Source organism: Protopterus annectens, chromosome 11.part0, assembly GCF_019279795.1.
Source record: "Protopterus annectens isolate FY-2018-M chromosome 11.part0, PAN1.0, whole genome shotgun sequence".
NCBI lineage: Eukaryota > Metazoa > Chordata > Ceratodontiformes > Protopteridae > Protopterus > Protopterus annectens.
The window spans coordinates 1,228,636,923-1,228,658,371 of NC_056745.1; the positions used below are offsets into that span (position 1 = coordinate 1,228,636,923).

General features: G+C 38.4%; 1 protein-coding gene across 5 annotated transcripts in view; it reads right to left on the reverse strand.

Moving 5' to 3' along the window:
• SHANK3 (SH3 and multiple ankyrin repeat domains 3) overlaps positions 1-21,449 on the reverse strand; it is a 7,266,504-nt gene that overhangs the window by 3,650,456 nt on the left and 3,594,599 nt on the right. For all 5 annotated transcript variants that reach the window (XM_044088609.1, XM_044088608.1, XM_044088610.1 and 2 more), the window contains one exon: positions 11,693-12,014. In XM_044088609.1, coding sequence (XP_043944544.1) covers positions 11,693-12,014 — 322 coding nt within the window. The remainder of the gene's footprint in view (positions 1-11,692; positions 12,015-21,449) is intronic.

Sequence of the window (21,449 nt, forward strand, 5' to 3'; positions counted from 1 at the left end):
AAACTTATATATATATATATATATATATATATATATATACATACTAACTGTGAGATTACCATACCTCAGAGAAAAGGGAATATTTCAGTAAATGGCAATCTCAGACTTTGTATATGCAAGTCAGTTTTCTTGGCAATTCAGTCTCAGCATTACAGGACTCACTAAAACAGGTCCTGACATTTCAGCCACCCTAATTCAACACATGGATACAGCAAGAATGAAACTGGAATGCAGCTAACTGATACTATTTTGCACAAATGTAAACTAAATGTTAAATGTCACTGCAGTACTGAATATCTTGCACAGGAGTTTCTAGACCTTGAATGCCAATGACTATAGACATACGTACTGTTAAAGTATATACTCCCTTATTATAATTGTCTATTAACTGCAAAAGCATACTCCATGTTTGCATTTTCCCGCTGAAGACTTGTGGCCTTGGCCATTGCTAAAAATAGTCCTTGTACTATTTACTTACTCTGTTAGCAATGAATGAACGAATGAATGAATTGATAGTTATGCACCATGGAAATATCCCTCTCAAAATGTGCATCCACTGTATGCTATTCTTCCACATATTAGGACCCTTAATCTAGTCTTCCTTTTAAGAAATGGTCTTTCAGAATATCTCTTTCATCCAGGTGAATGCAGTTGTTTTGCCTTTAATGTAAACTTAAATTCCACTAATATTTGTCTCCCTCAGTCTCATTACAACCTCTTACATTGCAAGAAAAGTCAGTCCTGTAAGCTCTGATTCAGTTTTGTATTTCTAAACATTCAGTCACTTCTACTTTTAAATCATGCAGTCTACATTTGCTAAGCATTCAGCGGACTTTGCTATTCTTTTAGAGTAACACTAATGTGAAACTTCAGTACATAATTTATACACCAAACAGCAGTATCACTGCAGCTAAAGTATATATGTTTTACTCAAAATTTTGGCATATTGTTACTTTCCTGATGTATTTTTCTATACAGCTGCTTACCAATTACCAATGGCTTGGGTTCTGACTGAAAAGGCTGTTTGGACCAATATGCTGAGTTACTGAACAAATGCTCAAATAAACAAATCTATTAATCTTATGATAAACTCTTTATACTCACTAACTATGGCAATATATTTAGAAAGGCATACAGCTTCACTTTTTAATAATTTCTTAACAGCTGAGGGAAGTGAGCAAAAAGGTTTTTTGTCATCCCTTCTCAGATAATAGTAACTATAAAAAAAGACTACTGCTTTAGAGTTATTTTATGAGATTGCACTGCTTGGATAGATGACAATTTAGATTCAGACTGTAATATAAACATTAAAAAAGAGATAAAAATGTAATATGCCTACAAATGTCTTGAGTTCTATGCTTCATGTTTTATGATCAGGCCATCAGTATGAGGGTCTCTGACCCCTCACTGCCTGACTTTATGAAAGTCTATGGACATTGCGGCAAGGATAAAATGATAATAAACACATATAAGTTCTATAAAAAATATAAAACAAATATTGGCTGCTTGAAACGCTTCCCCTTTGAGGCTCAAATAAATGTCAAATGTAAAAGTGGGGCAGCGAAATGGCAGAATAACCAAAATTGTAAACAATGTCAGCGACAATGTGGCGACAATGTAGCAACAGTTAAAAATAAGTAATACTTCCAATAAGTCCCGGTTACACGTTCTGGTCAATAAATCCATTCCGTTGCTGTAAGCACATCCAATGCTACTCGCATATATTGCAGCTTTCCAGTAGTTAATCACTTCACCAAATGTTTATATAAATCAATGGATCGACCAAACGACTGTTTAAAACTGATTTTTATTCAGAGATAAAAAGAACGGCAAGCGCTTTCACCCATAGGTTTCATCAGGCCATTAATGATTATATAATTAAATTGAAATGCATTTAAATACTTTTTTAATAATGACATCACTTCCTACCATTATTTAATATCCTGTTAATCCATGCACTTTAACTGCATATCAAATAAAAAACATTTCATAAGGCTATGCCGTATTAATAAAACTTTTTCATATAAACATATAAATATATACACGCTGTATAAATACTATTATATAAAACAGATGTACAAGTCATGTATATAGATCATCACCATAAATTTAAATTTATGTTGTATTGAAGTATTGAAGTATTGAAGTATTAATTACATGTTTAGATAATGCATTTTTGTCTGACCCTATCTTGATATTATAGTAATGTTCTCTGATCCTTTCCCTTAGCCGTCTGTCAAGATAGGGTCAGACAAAAATGTATTATCTAAACATGTAATTAATACTTCAATACAACATAAATTTAAATTTATGGTGATGCAGGTTAACATTCCTACAGTCAGAAGAGGACCTATACGTAACATTACAGAACAACATGAGAGTAGATGGATTATCCGTTTGAGAGCCCATCGGGATCCAGGACTTAATGATAGAATTCCCATTAAACCTATGCTTGGGGCTAGGAGTTTAAAATTTCATAAACATTAAGACGGGTTTAATATTTTCCTTTGTAATAGAAGGGTAATAATAGACCCGTCTTTGTAGTTTTTATGGGAGCAAAAGTGAATAATGTTTAATTGGAAGGTACAGTAAATATAAAGCAGATATGGAATTGATCGATCCTTATTATAATTAAGAATAGGCTATTAGCAACTGTAACAGCTTTATGATATGTTGCGATTTGATAGTAGCCTTACCTATTCAAATCTATATGTTCATTTATGTATTATATATTTAATAGATTATTTATTAAATTTGCGGTCATTAGTTTCTTATTTATTTTAGGTGTATAGTTGAGCACAGTAGAATACTACAGATCTTTAATATTATTATACCAGGAATTGCATTCTATGTATGACATCGCCCTTGAAGTAGAAATATCAGTTAGACATGGGGCTACACAATGAATGACACAGTCTGGCCATATTTACATCTACATACACACAATGCCATATATTAGATTATCTCTCCTACATTCTTGGCATTTAGCAATAGAATATATTATATATTTATATATTTTTATGTTTATGTCTCTATTCCTTGTATAGAACTATATGAAATAGCTATATTTAATTATCCATCAGGGTATTATATGCTTGGAACATCTCCAGTTTTTAAGTTGTACATTATATTGTCAGAAGGATAGATTATACACATATATATTTTATGAAATCGTTTTTCTTTAAAAAAAAAACAGTAAGGAAAGCCTACCATAAACATTTTTATATACATGATCTATATACATGACTTGTACATCTGTTTTATATAATACTATTTATACAGCGTGTATATATTTTATATGTTTATATGAAAAAGTTTTATTAATACGGCATAGCCTTATGAAATGTTTTTTATTTGATATGCAGTTAAAGTGCATGGATTAACAGGATATTAAATAATGGTAGGAAGTGATTTCATTATTAAAAAAGTATTTAAATGCATGTCAATTTAATTATATAATCATTGATGGCCTGATGAAGCCTATGGGTGAAAGCGCTTGCCGTTCTTTTTATCTCTGAATAAAAATCAGTTTTAAACAGTCGTTTGGTCGATCCATTGATTTATATAAACATTTGGTGAAGTGATTAACTACTGGAAAGCTGCAATATATGCGAGTAGCATTGGATGTGCTTACAGCAACGGAGTGGATTTATTGACCAGAACGTGTAACTGGGACTTATTGGAAGTATTACTTATTTTTAACTGTTGCTACATTGTCGCCACATTGTCACTGACATTGTTTACAATTTTGGTTATTCTGCCGTTTCGCTGCCCCACTTTTACATTTGACATATAAGTTCTAGCTCACCTTGAGGGGAGTAACACTTTCAACAAAATCAGTGATTATGACAAATTATCTCGCACATCATTTGCGGACAAATGACACTGAAGCAACTGTAGAACACTAAATGGGGTTCTGGATTAAATGGCAGATGGCTTAAGACATAACTCCTGAATGAGTTCTAAAGAGTTCAGTTGTCAAACAGTGAAGTGTGCCCTCTTCGGTACTAATGTTATTTAAACATACCAATAATTTCACTGCTAAATAAAAGTGAGAGGCATATACTGCCCAAGGAACATCCTACAAGGTAGTGTATGTTTTGCTGCTATAACAATAAGGATATGAAATAATATGAATAAAACAGCTATTCGGAACAAAACCATATATAGACACATACTCACAAATAAGCATATACACACACACACACACAACACGCACGTGCATATGCACACACATGCGTGCACACACACACACACACACACACACACACACACACACACACACACACACACACACACACACACACTCATACATATTGCATGTCGGGCAGCACCGGTTAGCTAGGGTTAAACTATTCCCGGCTCCACAAAGTCTACTCTTCAATTTTTCCCTTGGAAATAGACAAACTTTCAACTTAAGCACTCAAACTATTCATTTCACAGCCCAGCACTTGCTCAAAACTCATAGCAAGCACTAATTAACCCTAGCACAAGACCCCCCTATACTGTCCAGAAGGACAAGGCTATCTATTCGTCCCTACCAGCCAATCAGTAAAACAGCTTACTTTACCTATTCAGGCATGTCCAAAGGGCAGTTTCAGGTGTAATCTCCAGTCCAACTGGTGAATCTGGGCATTTTGAGACAATGTTACAACTGCCTCATGTACACAGACAGCCCTCTCCTCCTACCGCCAAACACTAATATATGCGAGAGATGCAATTATACAGCCAAACTGGAGGCAAAGCTCTCTCAACCCAAGACTGGAACTGACAGTCAAGAGGAGAAGGGAAATACTTGCAACACACCACCAGTCTCACATAGACCTATTAAACCAACACCGGCAATTAACACACATAAATACACAAAAACATACTCAGAGGCTCTAAATAAAAATCTGCAAAAGCAACAGAGACCTCCAAAGCATACATCCAAGCAACCTCCACACCCCATCACAATCCACATAATCAGTGTGCACACAATCACAGCCCTTAAGGAAAAATAACATACCCAACACACTAGTAATAGGCAACTCTATAGTCACGCACACTGATGTCCCACTAAATAGGCTGGACAAGGAGAAGGTTACAGTTAGCTGCCTGTCAGGTGCCAGGATCCACCACATAACACAAGCACTCAGGTCACTCCAGAACAAGTACAAATATGACTCTGTCATTGTCTATGTTGGTGTGAATTACCTGAGACGTACCTCCCTGGACTACATGAAAAGAGACATGGAAGAGCTCTTTGATCACGTAGCCCAGGCCGGTATGACCCTGACCTTGAGTAGCACCATGCCCTCACCAGGAATGATGCCACAGTATAAAGAAAGAATTATCAATTTCAACAACTGGCTAAGTTTCTGGTGTCATTCAAAGGGGATCCATTATCTGTCCGCCTGGGATGACATGCTCGACAAGCCACGTTGCTTCGCAAGAGATGGCTTGCACCTGTCACGCTTACGCTTTTGAATACTGGCCAAGGCTTTTGCCACCCCCACAGTGCCTTTTTTAGGCAAGGCTCAAAAGACAACCCACCACCGTAAATAGCACAAGTAACCAAAAACTGAGGGTAATGCTACTCAACTCCAGAAGTCTAAACCTCAGAAGGCATGCACTCGAGGCACTCTTAAGTATGGAGAACATCGATATCTGTGCAGTAACAGAAACCTGGTTTAAGGCTCCAGAGAGCACTCCAGCACTACCAGGCTATAACTCATACCTACTTTTCGGCCACAGAACCCGGACCAAAACACAAAAGGTGGGGGTGTATCCATATTCATCAAGGATACTCACACCTCCAGGTTAGTGGCACAGCACGATGTCTCAGAGATCATCCATGTGCAACTAACAATGGGCAAAACTGCAGTTCAAATTGTAGCTTGCTACAGATCACCCACCATGACCCAGGTCCCCCATTCCACGTTTCTGGAAACACTGGAAAATATGAAGATCCTACCAAACACCCTAATATTGGGTGATTTCAATTACCCAAACATTAATTGGGAGAACTACTCAAGTACTAACTCCCTTGCTCAGCACTTCCTAGAATGTATAATCTCAAATGCCCTGGATCAACTGGTCAACACCCCCACCAGAGGTGACAACATATTGGACCTGGTCATCACCAACATGGGTGACCAGTGTTCCACATTGGAAGTCAACCTCTCACTGGTTAGATCAGACCATAGACTAATCACTCTGGATATCCACATTCCACCCCCACCCCCAATCAAGGAAACCACCGTGAAAAAATTTTCAAAAGCAAACTTCGCGTTACATAAGACCGAGGTGGAAAGTTTCACAGCCCCCATGCTAAAGGACAACACTGTCGAAGCTGCTGAATCCCTTACAAAGGCACTCTAGCAGCACCTGCAAGAATGCATGGATTGTGCTATCCCAAACAAAACCAAGACTCACTCCTCCAAGAAAAGGAAACCAATCTGGTGGACCCCTACCATAAACAAGCTATACAATAGAAGGAGGAAACTAGTACAGAAAAGAGTAAAATCCCAAGAAGGAAAGACATCCCTAATCAGTATCAGCAAGAAACTACGATCCCTCATAAAATTATCCAAGGCTAGCGTCGAAAGAAAAATTGCCAAGGACTCCAAAGATAACCACAAAGCTTTCTTCAGCTATGTCAAGAACCTAAGTGGGAACTCTCAGATCTGCTCTGAGTTAGTGCAGAATGGCACAAAATACACTGAAATGACTGATATTGCCAACATTCTGGCAGACAAGTTTAGTGCAAACTTCACCCCCCTCTCATCCCCTAAAGGGCCCATAACCATACCAGAAGAATGTAGAGCCCCGGCAATCACTGACACACAGGTTAAAACAACCCTATCCAAAACCAAAAACACAGCTTCAATGGGACCGGATGGTGTCCCAGGCTGTGTCTTACACAAGCTCCAAAATGAACTAACTCCACACCTAAACACACTGTCCAAACACAGCTTCTGTACAGGCTATGTACCCATAGAGTGGCGCACAGCAACAGTTATCCCGCTCCACAAAGGTGGAGCCACAACGGACCCCGGGAACTATCGCCCTATAAGCCTGACTAGCCTGGTCTGTAAGGCTATGGAGCGCATCATCATGGAACTCATTAACAGAGACATTGGGAACCTCCAAACATTGGCCCTACCCAGCTTGGCTTTGTTAAGGGCAGATCATGCCTCCTAAACCTGGTGGACTTATTTGAGACAGTTACCAAGGCTTTAGATGAGGGAAAGGAGGTCCACACAGCTTACCAAGACCTCGCAAAGGCTTTTGACACCATTCCCCATTCTGGTATTATATACAAGCTCACCAGCCTGAACATAAACCCCTATGCCATGAGATGGGTTGCCAATTGGCTCACAGATAGAACCCACACGTTGAGAGTTGCTGGCTCTAGGTCTGACTCTAAACCAGTTACAAGTGGCGTCCCCCAAGGCTCAGTCCTGGGACCCCTCCTGTTTGGTATATACTTCTCAGAGGTACAGGCAAGCACAGGAGGACTATGGCTGACAAAGCTCACAGACGACTGCAAACTGGGGGCCATAATTGACTCTCCAGCTGATAAAGACATCCTCCAGAAGGGTCTCACTGAGACGGATACCTGGTGTCAAAATCATGGCCTCAAGCTAAATGCCAAAAAGTGCATAGTCATCCCCCTTGGAAAAAAACAAACTGCCACAAACTACCACATATGTGGTTGTCCCCTAAATACAGAAAATGTAATAAGGGATCTGGGGACCCAAGTAGATAATAATCTCTCCTTTGATAATCATATTGCCAAGGTTGTTAGAAAATCCTTCTATGTGGCCCAGCTAATCACAAAAGTGTTCACATCTAGAACAAAAGTGGTTATTGTGCCCCTCTACTCATCACTCATCAGACCCATCATAGAGTACAATGCTCCATTTGGGATGTACCTTTCAAGACACCTGCAACAGCTGGAAAGACCACAGAAGTACCTTACCAAGAGGATTACTGGATTCAAACAGATGCCCTATGCAGCCCGACTGAAGAAACTCCAGCTGCACTTGGTTGCATACCGCTTACTCAGAGGTGATCTCTGCCTGACATACAAGGCCGTGTCCTCCCCCATAACTGATGGACATGCTCCACCTAAAAAAAACAAATCCCGAGAGCCACACACTCTAGGGATCTAACCCTCACCGCAATCATAAATAGGACATGCTGAAGGGATAGATTCCTGTCCCAGAGACTTCCCATGCTTTGGAACAGGATTCCAATCTACATTAGGCAGAGCCCCTCACAAAGACTCTTCAAGAGAAACCTTGACGAGTGGATGGGAAACAGAAAATTTACCCTGGGGATCACTGCAGGGGTTCTGCTGGACAGAGGCACAGGGAACTAATCTAAGGGGGCGGCGAAAGCCAACACATTCTGACTAGGCTTATAGATGCCCTCGGGCAGATAGCCTAGTACTTACCTATGAACCTATATATATGGATTCACTTCAGATGATTGAGTTTCTGAAATCTCGAAACTCATATGGTCGAGACCATATATTCGAGTTTTCAGAAACTCGAACATCAGAAGTGAACATAAAAACAAAAAAAACCCACATTTACATACATTTTTTCAGGTGGGCAAGCCCCCCCCCCACATAAATATACTAATTCCGAGATCACACTACAGTGGGGATAAGGAAAAATATATATATAGGTTCCATTCAAGTGTTCAAAGTTTCAGAACCTCGAATTTCATATGGCCGAAACCATATGATCGAAGAATTAAAACCCTGAACACTTAAACGGAGATCTCCATACAGTGCGGAATGGCAATATTCCCTGTTCCTCACTGTAGTGCGATTTCGGAGCCAGTATATACTAAAAGCAGGAGGTGTGGGGGGTGCAGGGGGTCTTGCCCCCCTGCATAAATGTGTTTTAGTTTGTTTTTGTTTTTTGTTTTTTTTGAATGTTCGAAGTTACAAAACTTTGATCATATGATCCTGGCCAAATGAGATTCAAAGTTTTGTACTTTCAATCATTCAAAGTAGACCCTTATATGTATATGTATATGTATATGTATATATATATATATATATATATATATATATATATATATATATATATATATATATCTTTGTTAGTGTGTGTGTGTATGGGTCTACTTTGGAAGCTCGAAGTTTCAAAACTTTGAACTTTATAAGGTCGAGAGCATAAGATGGAAATTTTGAAACTACAAATGGTTTAAACTGTTCCCTTCACTGTATTGCAATCTTGGAGTTTATATATTTAATTATCAGGGGATGTGGGGGGTGTCCTCCTACATAAACATAAAAAAAAAACGTATTTTGTTTTTTTAATTGAAGTTTCGAACTTTCAAAACTATGATGTTTATGGTCTCATCCATATGAAGTTTGAAGTTTTAAACGTTCTAGCTTACAAAGTAGATATATATATATATATATATATATATATATATATATATATATATATATATATAGATATATATATATATATATATATATATATATATATGTAAATATCAAGATATAGGTTTTATATCAAAATTGCAATGACCAAAAAAATGACTCACAACACCGAACATGAAACATCACCTAGGTCAGTATGTCGAACATAATTCCAGTTCAGCATTATTCGACATACTGTGTCCCCTGCACCTTACACAACAGTAACATAAGTTCAGGCAGTCATCAGTACAAACATACTGCACAACACTGAAATACATGTTTTTGTAGGGGGGTCAAGCCCCCCTGCACCCTCATACCCCCTGCAAATTATATATTCCAACTCCATGATTGCAGTACAGTAGGGAAAAGGGCAAATTTCCCAATATGCACTGTACCACAATCTCTTGTAATAAGGCCAACCACATCTGTAATAATGTACATGCATTCGTTCAACCAGACTCACACGCATGAAGGTTCGGTAACACAGATCTAGCCAACCGCAATTCGAAATCCCATGGTCACCCAACCTTCACTTGTAATTTTGATGGTAAACTGTATATATATATATATATATATATATATATATATATATATATATATATATATATGTGTGTGTGTGTGTGTGTGGACACACATACACACAAATACATATATGTATGTATATATATAATTTTTATTTTATTTACTTGTGTGTTAATGTTGATCGCAGTAAGCTCTGTCAAAATCTGGTTAACATAGTTTATTATTGTCTACTTATATCAAACGTCTGCTTGCTGAATGCAGGAAATTTGAAATTTGGAATACCAGTTGCTCCATTGCTGTGATGGACAAATTTATATTTAGGATAAGTAGCACTGTTCACAATGCCAGAACTTTTTGAATGTAATAAAAGGTTCAACATTGTGCTAGGATTATGTAGGCAAGTGCTTATGAGTCAGTATTAAAATAAGGGCTAAGGAAGGGGATAGATTTACAGTGTGTGTGTGTGTGTGTGTGTGTGTGTGTGTGTGTGTGTGTGTGTGTGTGTGTGTGCGTGTGTGAGAGTATTTAAGTAATGTGTGTGTGTGTGTGTGTGTGTGTGTGTGTGTGTGTGTGTGTGTGTGTGTGTGTGTGTGTGTGTGTGTGTGTGTATGTGTGAGAGCATTTAAGTAATGTGTGTGTGTGTGTGTGTGTGTGTGTGTGTGTATGTGTGAGAGCATTTAAGTAATGTGTGTGTGTGTGTGTGTGTGTGTGTGTGTGTGTGTGTGTGTGTGTGTGTGTGTGTGTGTGTGTGTGTCTGTGTGTACATTTTGTTCAGTGGTACTGTTATGGAAAGGATTTTTGGTAAGGTAATCCGTAAGGTTGCAGTTAGGTATAGCAGTAAGGTTATGCTTAAGATTAACAGATATGAATGAAGAGGTGTAGGAAGGGCAAAAGCACTGTACCCATCCTAACTCTTGTATGCCCCTAATAATAACAAAGTTGCTGCCCCAACCCCAATTCTACCCATTACTTTACAAAAATCTTTTCAGTAACAGTAACACAGTAAGGCACATCTGAAGGTACTGTGTTTTTTTAATGGTTTATCACAAAAGGAAAGAAACATTCATATTCCATTTGCAATTGGTGTCATTTTAAGCATTTTTGGTAGTTCTAACATGCAGAAATTGATGTAATGTGCGTCAATGTTTTGGTACATTGATGGCCACTAATCTAACTTAGGTTCACTGAAACATAGTGAACAATTTATCCCTCCATGCCAATGGAGATTGTTTCATTAGTGCTCCTCGTGTGTGTGTGTGTGTGTGTGTGTGTGTGTGTGTGTGTGTGTGTGTGTGTGTGTGTGTGTGTGTGTGTGTGTGTGTGCGTGTGTGTGCGTGTGTGTGTGTGTGTGTGTGTGTGTGTGTGTGTGTGTGTGTGTGTGTGTGTGTGTGTGTGTGTGTGTGTGTGTGTGTGTCCCTCCCTCTCTCTCTCTCTCTCTCTTTCCTTCCTCTCAATATTTATAGTCAAATATTTTACATAGATGTCTGTGTATGCAAATATGTGTGTGTATGTGTGTATGTGTGTGTGTGTGTGTGTGTGTGTGTGTGTGTGTGTGTGTGTGCGTGTGTGTGTGTGTGTCCCCACATGTTTGTATAGATGGATAGATATAGAGACAGACAGAAAGAGAATGAGCTAGAGAGGTATAGATGTAGATTTAAATAAATACAGAAAAAAAAACAGAATGACACAGGCAGAAGAACATACCTATGCACATTTGCACAGAGTAAGTCAAGTGCTTACCTCAGCCTTGATCTGCTTGATCTCCTGAGTGTTTGAGTTCCAGAATCCCTTTCCTCATAAACACGCTGCAGTGATGGAGAGCGGCTGTGGGAACTCCGTGAGCTGGCAGTGCTTCGTATAGTGTCATCAGATCTATCCGGAAACTGAGTGGGCAGCTGTGGTGGCAGACTTCTTAGGGATGGAACAGGTGATTCTGAGGGAAAGGCCTCTAAATTCAAGTTGTTATCACTGGTAGAACGCAGCAATAGCCTGGGTGAGGAAAGTGAGCTGACAGCCTGGATTCGTCTTCGGTTAGTATAGGTGGGTTTTTCCCTGAAAGGCACTGAAATAAAAGGAAAAATGGAAATGCTTAATTCAGAATCCATTGAGTAACACTGGTCTCTCTCCAACACATTGAAGCTGTACTATCTAACTACCAATGCCTTGAGTAGTCTTCTAAGAGTGCTATTATAGTACAAATTAAAAAATAAATGTGCGAATCATAGATCTGTCATTCACTGCTCAATGAGTTTGGGCAGTGAAGGGCATTTCCAAATGTTGTCATGCTATTTTCTTCCCTTAATACAGAGGCTTAACTTCTCTTTCAAGCATCAGCCAAATACTGTGCAAAGTCGATTAGCACAGAGGTATACATTAACTTTATATAATGCTATGTGGATTTCAGATTTGTTTACTGGGAAAATCCGACTGCCCATTTTCAGCAGAGGCCTGGGAAGAAAAGCTCCAAAGTATTACAAAACATTTTAAGAATAATAGTTATACAGTCATTAAAAATAACACAAACACAAACACAGATTAAATAATTATACCAAATTTGACATAATATGAAAACATTGGTTGAGAGTAGATACAAGCTATATAACATTGATTTAATGGAGAAATATTAGCCAGTTTATAGAGAAATTAAAGGTAAGTTAGTATAATGCAAACAGGAATTGAGCTTATGGTATATTTAGACAGAAAGCTTGGGAGAGAAACTGACTGAAAGAAATGAATGAAGACAGGAGGATATGGAGCTGTATGGTATGAAGAGGTATTTGTCTACATTTTGGAATACAATTTATTCTGGTGTGGAGTAAGAACAGAGCCACAAGTATTTCAGAATGGTTTTGAAGGATAGGAGGGAGAGTATTGACCTGTATGACAGAGATAAGGAGTTCCAGTCCTTAGCAGCATGTGTCAAGTCCAGACAATGCCCAGCAGATTTGATAGGTTTGTAGATAGGAGTTTTTGGTCATTGTATCACAATAACTGACTAGTAACATAGTTGTGTAGAAAGTGATTTAGTGCCAGACAAGCAGATGGATTCTGTATAACTTTTAGGTGGTAAGAAGCTGTGTATATATGTTACTTGATGGGGTAGTTCTAACCAATTTAAGCTTTTTTAATGCTGTACAGCTGTAGGTTCTGAAAGGAGTATTTACTGCAAATGAATCAACTTTGTTATAACATTGTTCAAGTTTCGATTTTTTTGGATGCCTGAAGGAATGGGAATGTCACAGAAAAGTGTGGGGAGGTGATAAGTAATGGCAACTGTAGCTTTAGTTACATTGATGAGAATGTTTTTGGCTATAAAGCATCCCCAGATTTTGATGTTTTTTCTTATGACATTTTGTATATGCAGGTCAAATTTAAAGTTATCAGCCACTATCATCCCTAATAATTTACTATGAGAAGTGACTTCAATGGTTGTATTATCAAGAGAGAGGACTTTACATTTTGTTTTTTCATGGGAATAGGATTTGGGGAAGTAAGCAGTATTTTTTTTAGGGTTGAGGATGAGTTGTGATTTACAAAGCCATGTTTCAGTTGCTGTTAAAATTTCCTGAGAAATTTTTTAGCAGTGTGCCATGTTGTCAGATATACAAATGAGTTTGGGGTCATTTGCACACTGTATTAGGGAGGCCTGTTGTGAGGATGGGGGGAAGGTGTTGGTGAGAATGTTAAATAGAAGGAGACCAAGGACAGAGCCTTGTGGTACATCAGTGGTGACTGGAAAATGTTGGATAGGTAGCTTTTAACACACAGAATGTTAGGCTGAGAGACAATGAGGACATTAAAGTAGACATTTTCTGTGACAAACTGTGTCAAAGGCTTAGGCAAGTCTTGAAACAGGGAAGATAATAGTTTGTTGTTATCTATAACTTTATTGACAATGTCTATATATGTTAGAAGGGCAGTGCTAGTACTATGGGAAGGACAGAAGTCACGTTGCGGGGAGACAGGAGTTCTTCCTGTAGAAGATAGTTTAGCAATTGTTTTTAAATACTTTGGAGAGGGAAGATAATATTGCTATAGGTCTAAAATTAGAAATGTCTGTTGAATTTCCTCCTTTGTGCAGAGGGGTACTTTTTGAATTTTTCCAGAGAGAGGGGATTTGTGATTCCTGGATTGACCTATTTATAAGAGTTGAGGCATGGAGGGCAATGATATTTTAATGTACTCACTTGGAAGGTCATCAACTGAAGTAGAGCAAAGTTAGAGTTTGTTTAAGAGTGGTTTTGTATAGGATGTGGCCACAGCTTTGAATGTGAAAGTGGATGTGGTGATATGTGGTTGCTGGGCAGGGTTGGGATTACATGTTGAGGAATCATTAGTTACAGATGCTATAATATCTATGAATTGTATTGCAGTTTCAAGTGAGGAGTTATTGGGATAGGGGATAGAGTTGAAGTTATGGCTGGAATGCAAGACTTTTTAATGACTGTTCCGAATGTGTTTGGGATGTGTTTACTGTTATTTTGAAAGTTAATACTGTATAATTTTTTGTCTTCATTAATTTGCTTTTTAGTATATCTGTGAAGCATTCTGAAGTTTTCATGATATTGTGGTGGTGAATATTTTTGCCATTTTTTTTATGTTTATTCTTTATCCTGTATTAACACTACTCTATTTGAATAGCCAAATTGCATTATTTGTTTTTAGTTTCTTCTTTCTAGGAGGTGCAAGGCTATTTAGGATATTCAGGAAAGTTGTACTGAATTCATTTACAGCATCATCTAAGGGAGCATTTTTAGGACGTTCCAGTTAATAGATGATAGGTTAGTAATGAACATTTGTGGGCTAAACTTGGAAAGGTTGCATGTTGTTTTATAAACATGTTGTTTAAGTGGATGCGTGAGATGTCTAGTTTTGGTCTTTTTTAATTTCTCCAAGTATTTTGGGTTTCTAATACCATGATGGGAATGGACACCGTTCCTAATTCAAAGTATGATTAAAGTTCATGAAATTAGTATTGTTTCACTCTTTGATGTCAGCCAAAAGTGCTCTTTACAGCACCTGCAATGTGCCCAGTAATGACTCCTTCTGCATTCGTAAGGAGTCACATGTATTGGTAACATATCTAAATATGACTGTAGAATATTTTTATAAGACCATTGCTCCTACTACTATTAGAACTGTCTGGGTATCTTTCTTCCACATTGCTCTCATTTCTGCCTGCAAATCCTGATATTTTATGACTTTGTGTCTCTCTGTATGCAGGACACTGTAGTCACTGGGTGTGGCAATTTCAATGATCAATGCTAGTTGTGTCTTCTTTCTTTGGACCACTATATCTGGTTTTCTACCATCTATCTTTTAAACTGTTGGTAATGGTTGAGCCCATGCAATGTACCCTTCATCATTTTCTATTATGCTTTGTGGCTCATGTTTCCAGTGTTTTTCATCCACTTCAGTACCATATTGTTTGCACAAGTCTTGCCACATTATTATGCCTTTCAGTATACAGTCCTTCTGCCATTAGTATGTCGCAACCAGCAGCAAGATGTGCAATTCTTTCCAATTCTGTTTTGCAAAACATGCATTTGTCTGTTTCTCCCACATGTTCAATGGACTTTGTAAACCAGCATATATATAGCCCACTATCTTGTGCTGCCAATATTAATGTTTCATCTCTTGGTTTGAATTTGCCTCTCCTTAACTATTCCTGCATTTGTTCCTAATCTCATCTGGTCCTTTACCTTATATTCTTTCTTTTGTTTTTTGGCACATTCAGTTGCTGCCTGTTTTTTATCCACTTGTGGTTTGATTTCCATTCCTACTTCATGCCAATATGCTTCTACTAGATTAAGCAGGGAAGTCATCTTAGATTTATTCTCATGTTTCAAAACCTTTCACTACATTTAAGTCTTGTGAGGTCAGCAGATATGTGTGGAGTCCCACAATTGCAGATCTGTGCATGTAATCAGTTTCAAGGAGGCCCATCCCTCCTTCAGAATGGGGAATATATAATTTTGGTATGCATTGATTTTTGTAAATCATTTGGTGAGCATGAAGCATTCTTCTTGTTTTCCTAGCTAATATATCCAACCCATTTTGGGGCCAGTCAATCACTCTAAAACTGTAAGTTAGGACAGGAAGAGCAAATTGGTTTATAGCATGGATTTTGTTCCTAAATGTCAATGCTGTTTTCAGGACTACTTTAAGTCTTCTAAAGTACTCCTTATTAAGTTTTCTTCACATTTGCTCATGTTTTATCGTTGACCCTTCATCAATTCCCAAATATTTATATACTCCCTCTTGCTCAAGTTATTTTATATCCCATTCTTGTCCTAAACTGATGTTTTCTTAGTGCTGCAGTTTTCCTTTCCAACTTTATGAAATTAGTATTCTTTTAATCTTTGATGTCAGCCAAAAGTGCTCCTCGCAGCACCCGCAATGTGCCCAGCAATGACTCCTTCTGCAATTCGTACATGGATGGATAACATATCTAAATATGATTGTAGATTCTTTTTCATGAGACCCATTGCTCCAACTACTATTGGAACTGTCTGGGTATCTTTCTTCCACATTGATCTCATTTCTGCCTGCAGATCCTGATATTTTATGAATTTGTGTCTCTGTATGCAAGACACTGTAGTCACTGGGTGTGGCGATTTCAATGATCAATGCTACTTTTGTCTTCTTTTCTTGGACCACAATATCTAGTTTTCTAGCATCTACCTTTTGAACTGTTGGTAACAGGTGATCCCATGTGATATAAACTTCATTGGTTTCTATGATGCTTTGTTACTCATGTTTCCAGTGTTTCTCATCTACTTCAGTACCATAATGTTTGCACAATCCCCAGTGCAACAGTCTTTCCGCATTATTAGACCTTTCAGTATACAGGCCTTCTGCCAGAAGATAGATTGGGAGATGATCACTGAGACAGTCAGACATTGTACCTGAGGTGGTTTATTTGCTAGGGTCTGATACTAGGATCCAGTCTAATAGGGAATTTAATGTCTTGCTATAATGTGTGGGGCTATTAATTAGTTGTGTGAAACCAAATAAGTTCACCCTAATTGTAGGGGAGTTAGAGCTTCTGTCCAACCAACTGACAGTCACATCACCTAGTAGTATTATTTCATGTGGAATTGTTATGGATATCCATTGTAGGATATCTTTGAAAATAGCTGTATTGTCACCAGGAGTGATATAAAGAACAGAAATACATATTTGTTCATAACTGTTAAGAAGCTCTGCTGAATTGAACTTTGGTATTGATTTGTTGTAGGGGGAAATACCACCACCTTTCCTTGTTATACAGTCATTATGGATGATATTATAGCTGGGAGGTGCAATTTCAGAGGAGTTTATGCTGGGTTTATACCAAGTTTCAGTTAGAGCGATAACATCAGGCTTATGTTGGGTAATCCGGGCATGTAGTTCAGCAATTTTATTTCTTATACTTCTAACATGTACGGCAGCAAAAGTTGATTACTGGGGTTGGAGGGTTGATCGTTGTAGGGTTAGAGTAGTTTGTGGAAGAGAATTGTCTTGATATTCACTGTGATAGGTGGGGCCCAGATTAGGGTGAACATCTCCTAGAAGGACTTTAGTATACTGGGAAATTATTGATACTTGCCTTTTGGAGAGAATCTTTCCACCTAATTTTGTTGTATTTTGAGTTGAAATAGACTTAGTCAGTCTGTATTTGGATATATGCATGCGCAAACACACGCATGTACACCCACAAATACACACAAGTGCATGCACTGTGTACCTCTGATCCCTGCAGTTAGCAGACATGCTAGCACTTCTATAAAGCATAAATGCAAGACAAAGCTAGGGTGAATTGCCATGAACCTCCATACCATAAAGGCTGTAATATTACAGCTGTCACCTGCTTATGTTTGCAATGTCCACATGCCCTTATTGAAGGATTAGCAATATCTGTGCTACTTTTTACTGTCTTCTTGGGGTACCTGCAGTAGCTCTATACTCCAAGCAAATGAATTACTTTTTTATATAAGGTTACAGCTTATACAAAAAAGTGAGCAAGTATAGGAAAGAATTACCCTAAATTTCTTCAGGTGTACTTACCAGCAATAATGGGAGGTGGGAGGGTGCATTTGCTACCTCTTGAGGTATAATTAGGTGCATGATAATGAGGAGAGGAAATGGGGGTTAATATCCGCAAAAGCAGAGGCACACAAAATGTGTGTTGGGGGGGGTGGCATTTTATAACTAACAGAAACCTTTGAAGGATAGGACAGAGAAAATGTATTACCAGAAATATGACCAAGTACATGACGTTTTATTTTATGACGCTGTGTCAATTTTAACTTATACTTCACTAATCCAGCCAGTAAATATTCCGACAGTCATGGTATTAAATGAGGCACAGCTTATCTAATCTTGCATCAATGAAGCCTTAACATTAAAAATGGTAAATGGCAGCAGCTTATTTGCAGACGGCAGAATAAGAGCAAACTATGTTTTATTTTTATTTGAAAAACTAAAGCAGCTAATCAAATGCAAATATGGGTCCCACTGTAATCCATAAAACATGAAGAAAAAAAGATGTTGCAAACACTATACTCAGAAACAAATTTATTCCAGCATTTGACTTTGATTAAGCTTTTCATAAGTTGTTAAAAACTCTTCAGGACACAAGGCCAGATGTGGCTTGGGTGTGGAGTAACATTCCCAGCTTGGCATGTTCCTCCATGGCAGAGTAGAAGAGAAAGAAAGGGCTATGCTACTTCCCATTCAGTGTATGTCAAGGGGGGCTGTCAGAGCTCTGCTCATTCAGTGTATGCTGGGGGGGAGCTGTCAGAGCTCTGCCCATTCAGAGTATGTCAAGGGGGACTGTCAGAGCTCTGCCCATTCAGTGTATGTCTAGGGGGACTGTCAGAGCTCTGCCCATTCAGTGTATGCTAAGGGGGGCTGTCAGAGCTCTGCCCATTAAGTGTTTGTCAAGGGGGATTGTCAGAGCTCTGCCCATTCAGTGTATGCCAAGGGGGGCTGTCAGAGCTCTGCTCATTCAGTGTATGCTGGGGGGGGGGCTGTCAGAGCTCTGCCCATTCAGAGTATGTCAAGGGGGGCTGTCAGAGCTCTGCCCATTCAGTGTATGTCAAGGGGGACTGTCAGAGATCTGCCCATTCAGTGTATGTCAAAGGGGACTGTCAGAGCTCTGCCCATTCAGTGTATGCCAATGGGGACTATCAAAACACTTCCCATTCAGAGTATGCCAAGGGGGACTGTCAGAACTCTGCCCATTCAGAGTATGCCAAGGGGGTGGGGGGACTGTCAGAGTTATGCACCTGATTCCAAAAATGGAATCAGCTCATGTCACCATAATAATCTGGCATTGGCAAGACTCACCCATGTTCAAGACTGAGTGGTGAAACTTACTGTTATGAATCAGCTTCTTAGAGAGTATGTTTGTGGGGAGGGGACATGCCCTGGTACAGGAAACTGGATACTGCAGTAAATACTGGATGGGAAGCTGGACTTTATGAAATACATAATACCACATATAGTGAAGCTTTCCTGCAGGTATATGGAGTCAGGGGACCTGTCTAACATCTTGCACGTGTATGGTAGTGGGTAGTGTAAACTGTGTTTAGAACTCCTATGGCAAAAGCTTGCTTTTAGGTGTTTTTAATAAGGGATTGCACTTAAGGTGGGTTAGAAGTCCTAAAACCATGCCTCACTTTTTTGATGTGGTGAATTCATGCATATTGCCTGTGCTGGCTGTAATGCCTGCATTCACCAGTTTGTCCTACAGATGGAACTGCAGTGCTGAAAGACCTGATGGTCATGCAGCTTCACTTGTATGTCAGAATTGGTATTGCAAGCTGGCTTTCTACCTGCAATATCAGGTCCATTATAAAGATGGAGCTGCTCTTTCCAAGAACTCTGGCTGGGCTCAGTGGCCAGGCCATGTCCTCGTGCAGCCTTGGCATTACACTTAGACTAGGTGGTGTGGTTTATCACCATTAAATGTAACTGATTTGCATTGTCCTACCTAGTATAGCAAGCTCCCATTCAGGTCAAATAAATTCCTTCATCCCTTCTTTCATATCCACTTTATCCTATTCTTGGTCATGAAAGAGGTGGAGCCTATTCTAGTAAGCAGCAGGGATAATGCCAAGAGCTCATCTTGGATGGGGATTTCAGTCCATTGCACACCATGCACACACAAGGCAGATATCTGGACTCCACAAAAGGCAAACCAAACTGGCAAATAAAGAGCTGTGAGGCATCACCACTAATCACTGCATCACTATAGTTAGATGTCACTAAAATCATTAAATCATTCATGCTGGACACTGCTTCAGAGATGACATCATGAAACAACTAATTTATAAATATTCAATCAATTCGTGATGACATCATAAAAAAACTAATAGGTAAATATTCATTTACTTTATTATCTTGTGCAACTTTATTATAAATACTCCTATGCTTCACGTATGGTATTATATAAAAACTTTAACCTTTGCTCACAGAAAGTTAATCAATATTGGCATTAGATTCCAGGCGCATCACATCACTTTATATCACTTCCAAAATGGCAATTAAAAAACTGCAATCAAGATCTATCTTTATACGCTAACAAGCAATGTAATTCTTCACCGATCTGTACTATATACAGTGACTAGATGCTGTCTTTTAATTTTCTTTTTTCTAGGACATAAACATGGATTCTTTGTATACATTGTAGGGCATAAAATGGCTTTGTAGTGCACATCATAACAAATATTAATTTATCATAATGACTGTAGTGTCTTTAAATGATTCTCATTCCATTAATGGATTGTTTCAATGAAATCAGAGCAGAAAAAAACATTTCAAAATTAAATTACTGGTCCTACTTATTTTAACAGTCTCTAAGGTCCTACAGCCTCATGATAAGTTTGCATAATTTGACAAAATGGTCAGGTAGTAGAAAGAGAATCTTTGAATCAATAGATATTGATCAAAACCCTGACAAAAGACATTTATCCAAGCTCCCTTCAACAATATATTTGATATCACTTGTACATACAGCTGAGCACAGAACATATTTTCCTATTATTCTTAATATTCAGGTCAAAGCAGTCATTAAATTATATGCCTTAGCCTTAATTGAAAAACAAAACACAGGTGAATGATGTCCAGCAAATATCAGTTTGCATAACAAAACATACCAATGTCTGTCATTTATATCCCATATGCTCTTTGAATCACCAGAATATTTCATAACATCATTAAAATGGCAATATGCCTGAATATTCTTAATCATATGTGCACAGGTACTTGCTGTCTGTAGTGACACTATCATTTTTAACATTTTTTTTCAGTGACCAGATACTGTTTTCCTACTCCCTGACTTTCCTGTGATGATATGTTCATCACATGTCAACATTTCCTTTTGTAACCAGATTCCAAAACGACTATTTGTGAATCAGTTGTGGCTCAGTTGTGGCAAACTTAAAATCATTCTCTTCAGCAGCATTAAGAAGTCTTTACACATTGATTTTTGGGGTAATACTATGCTTGA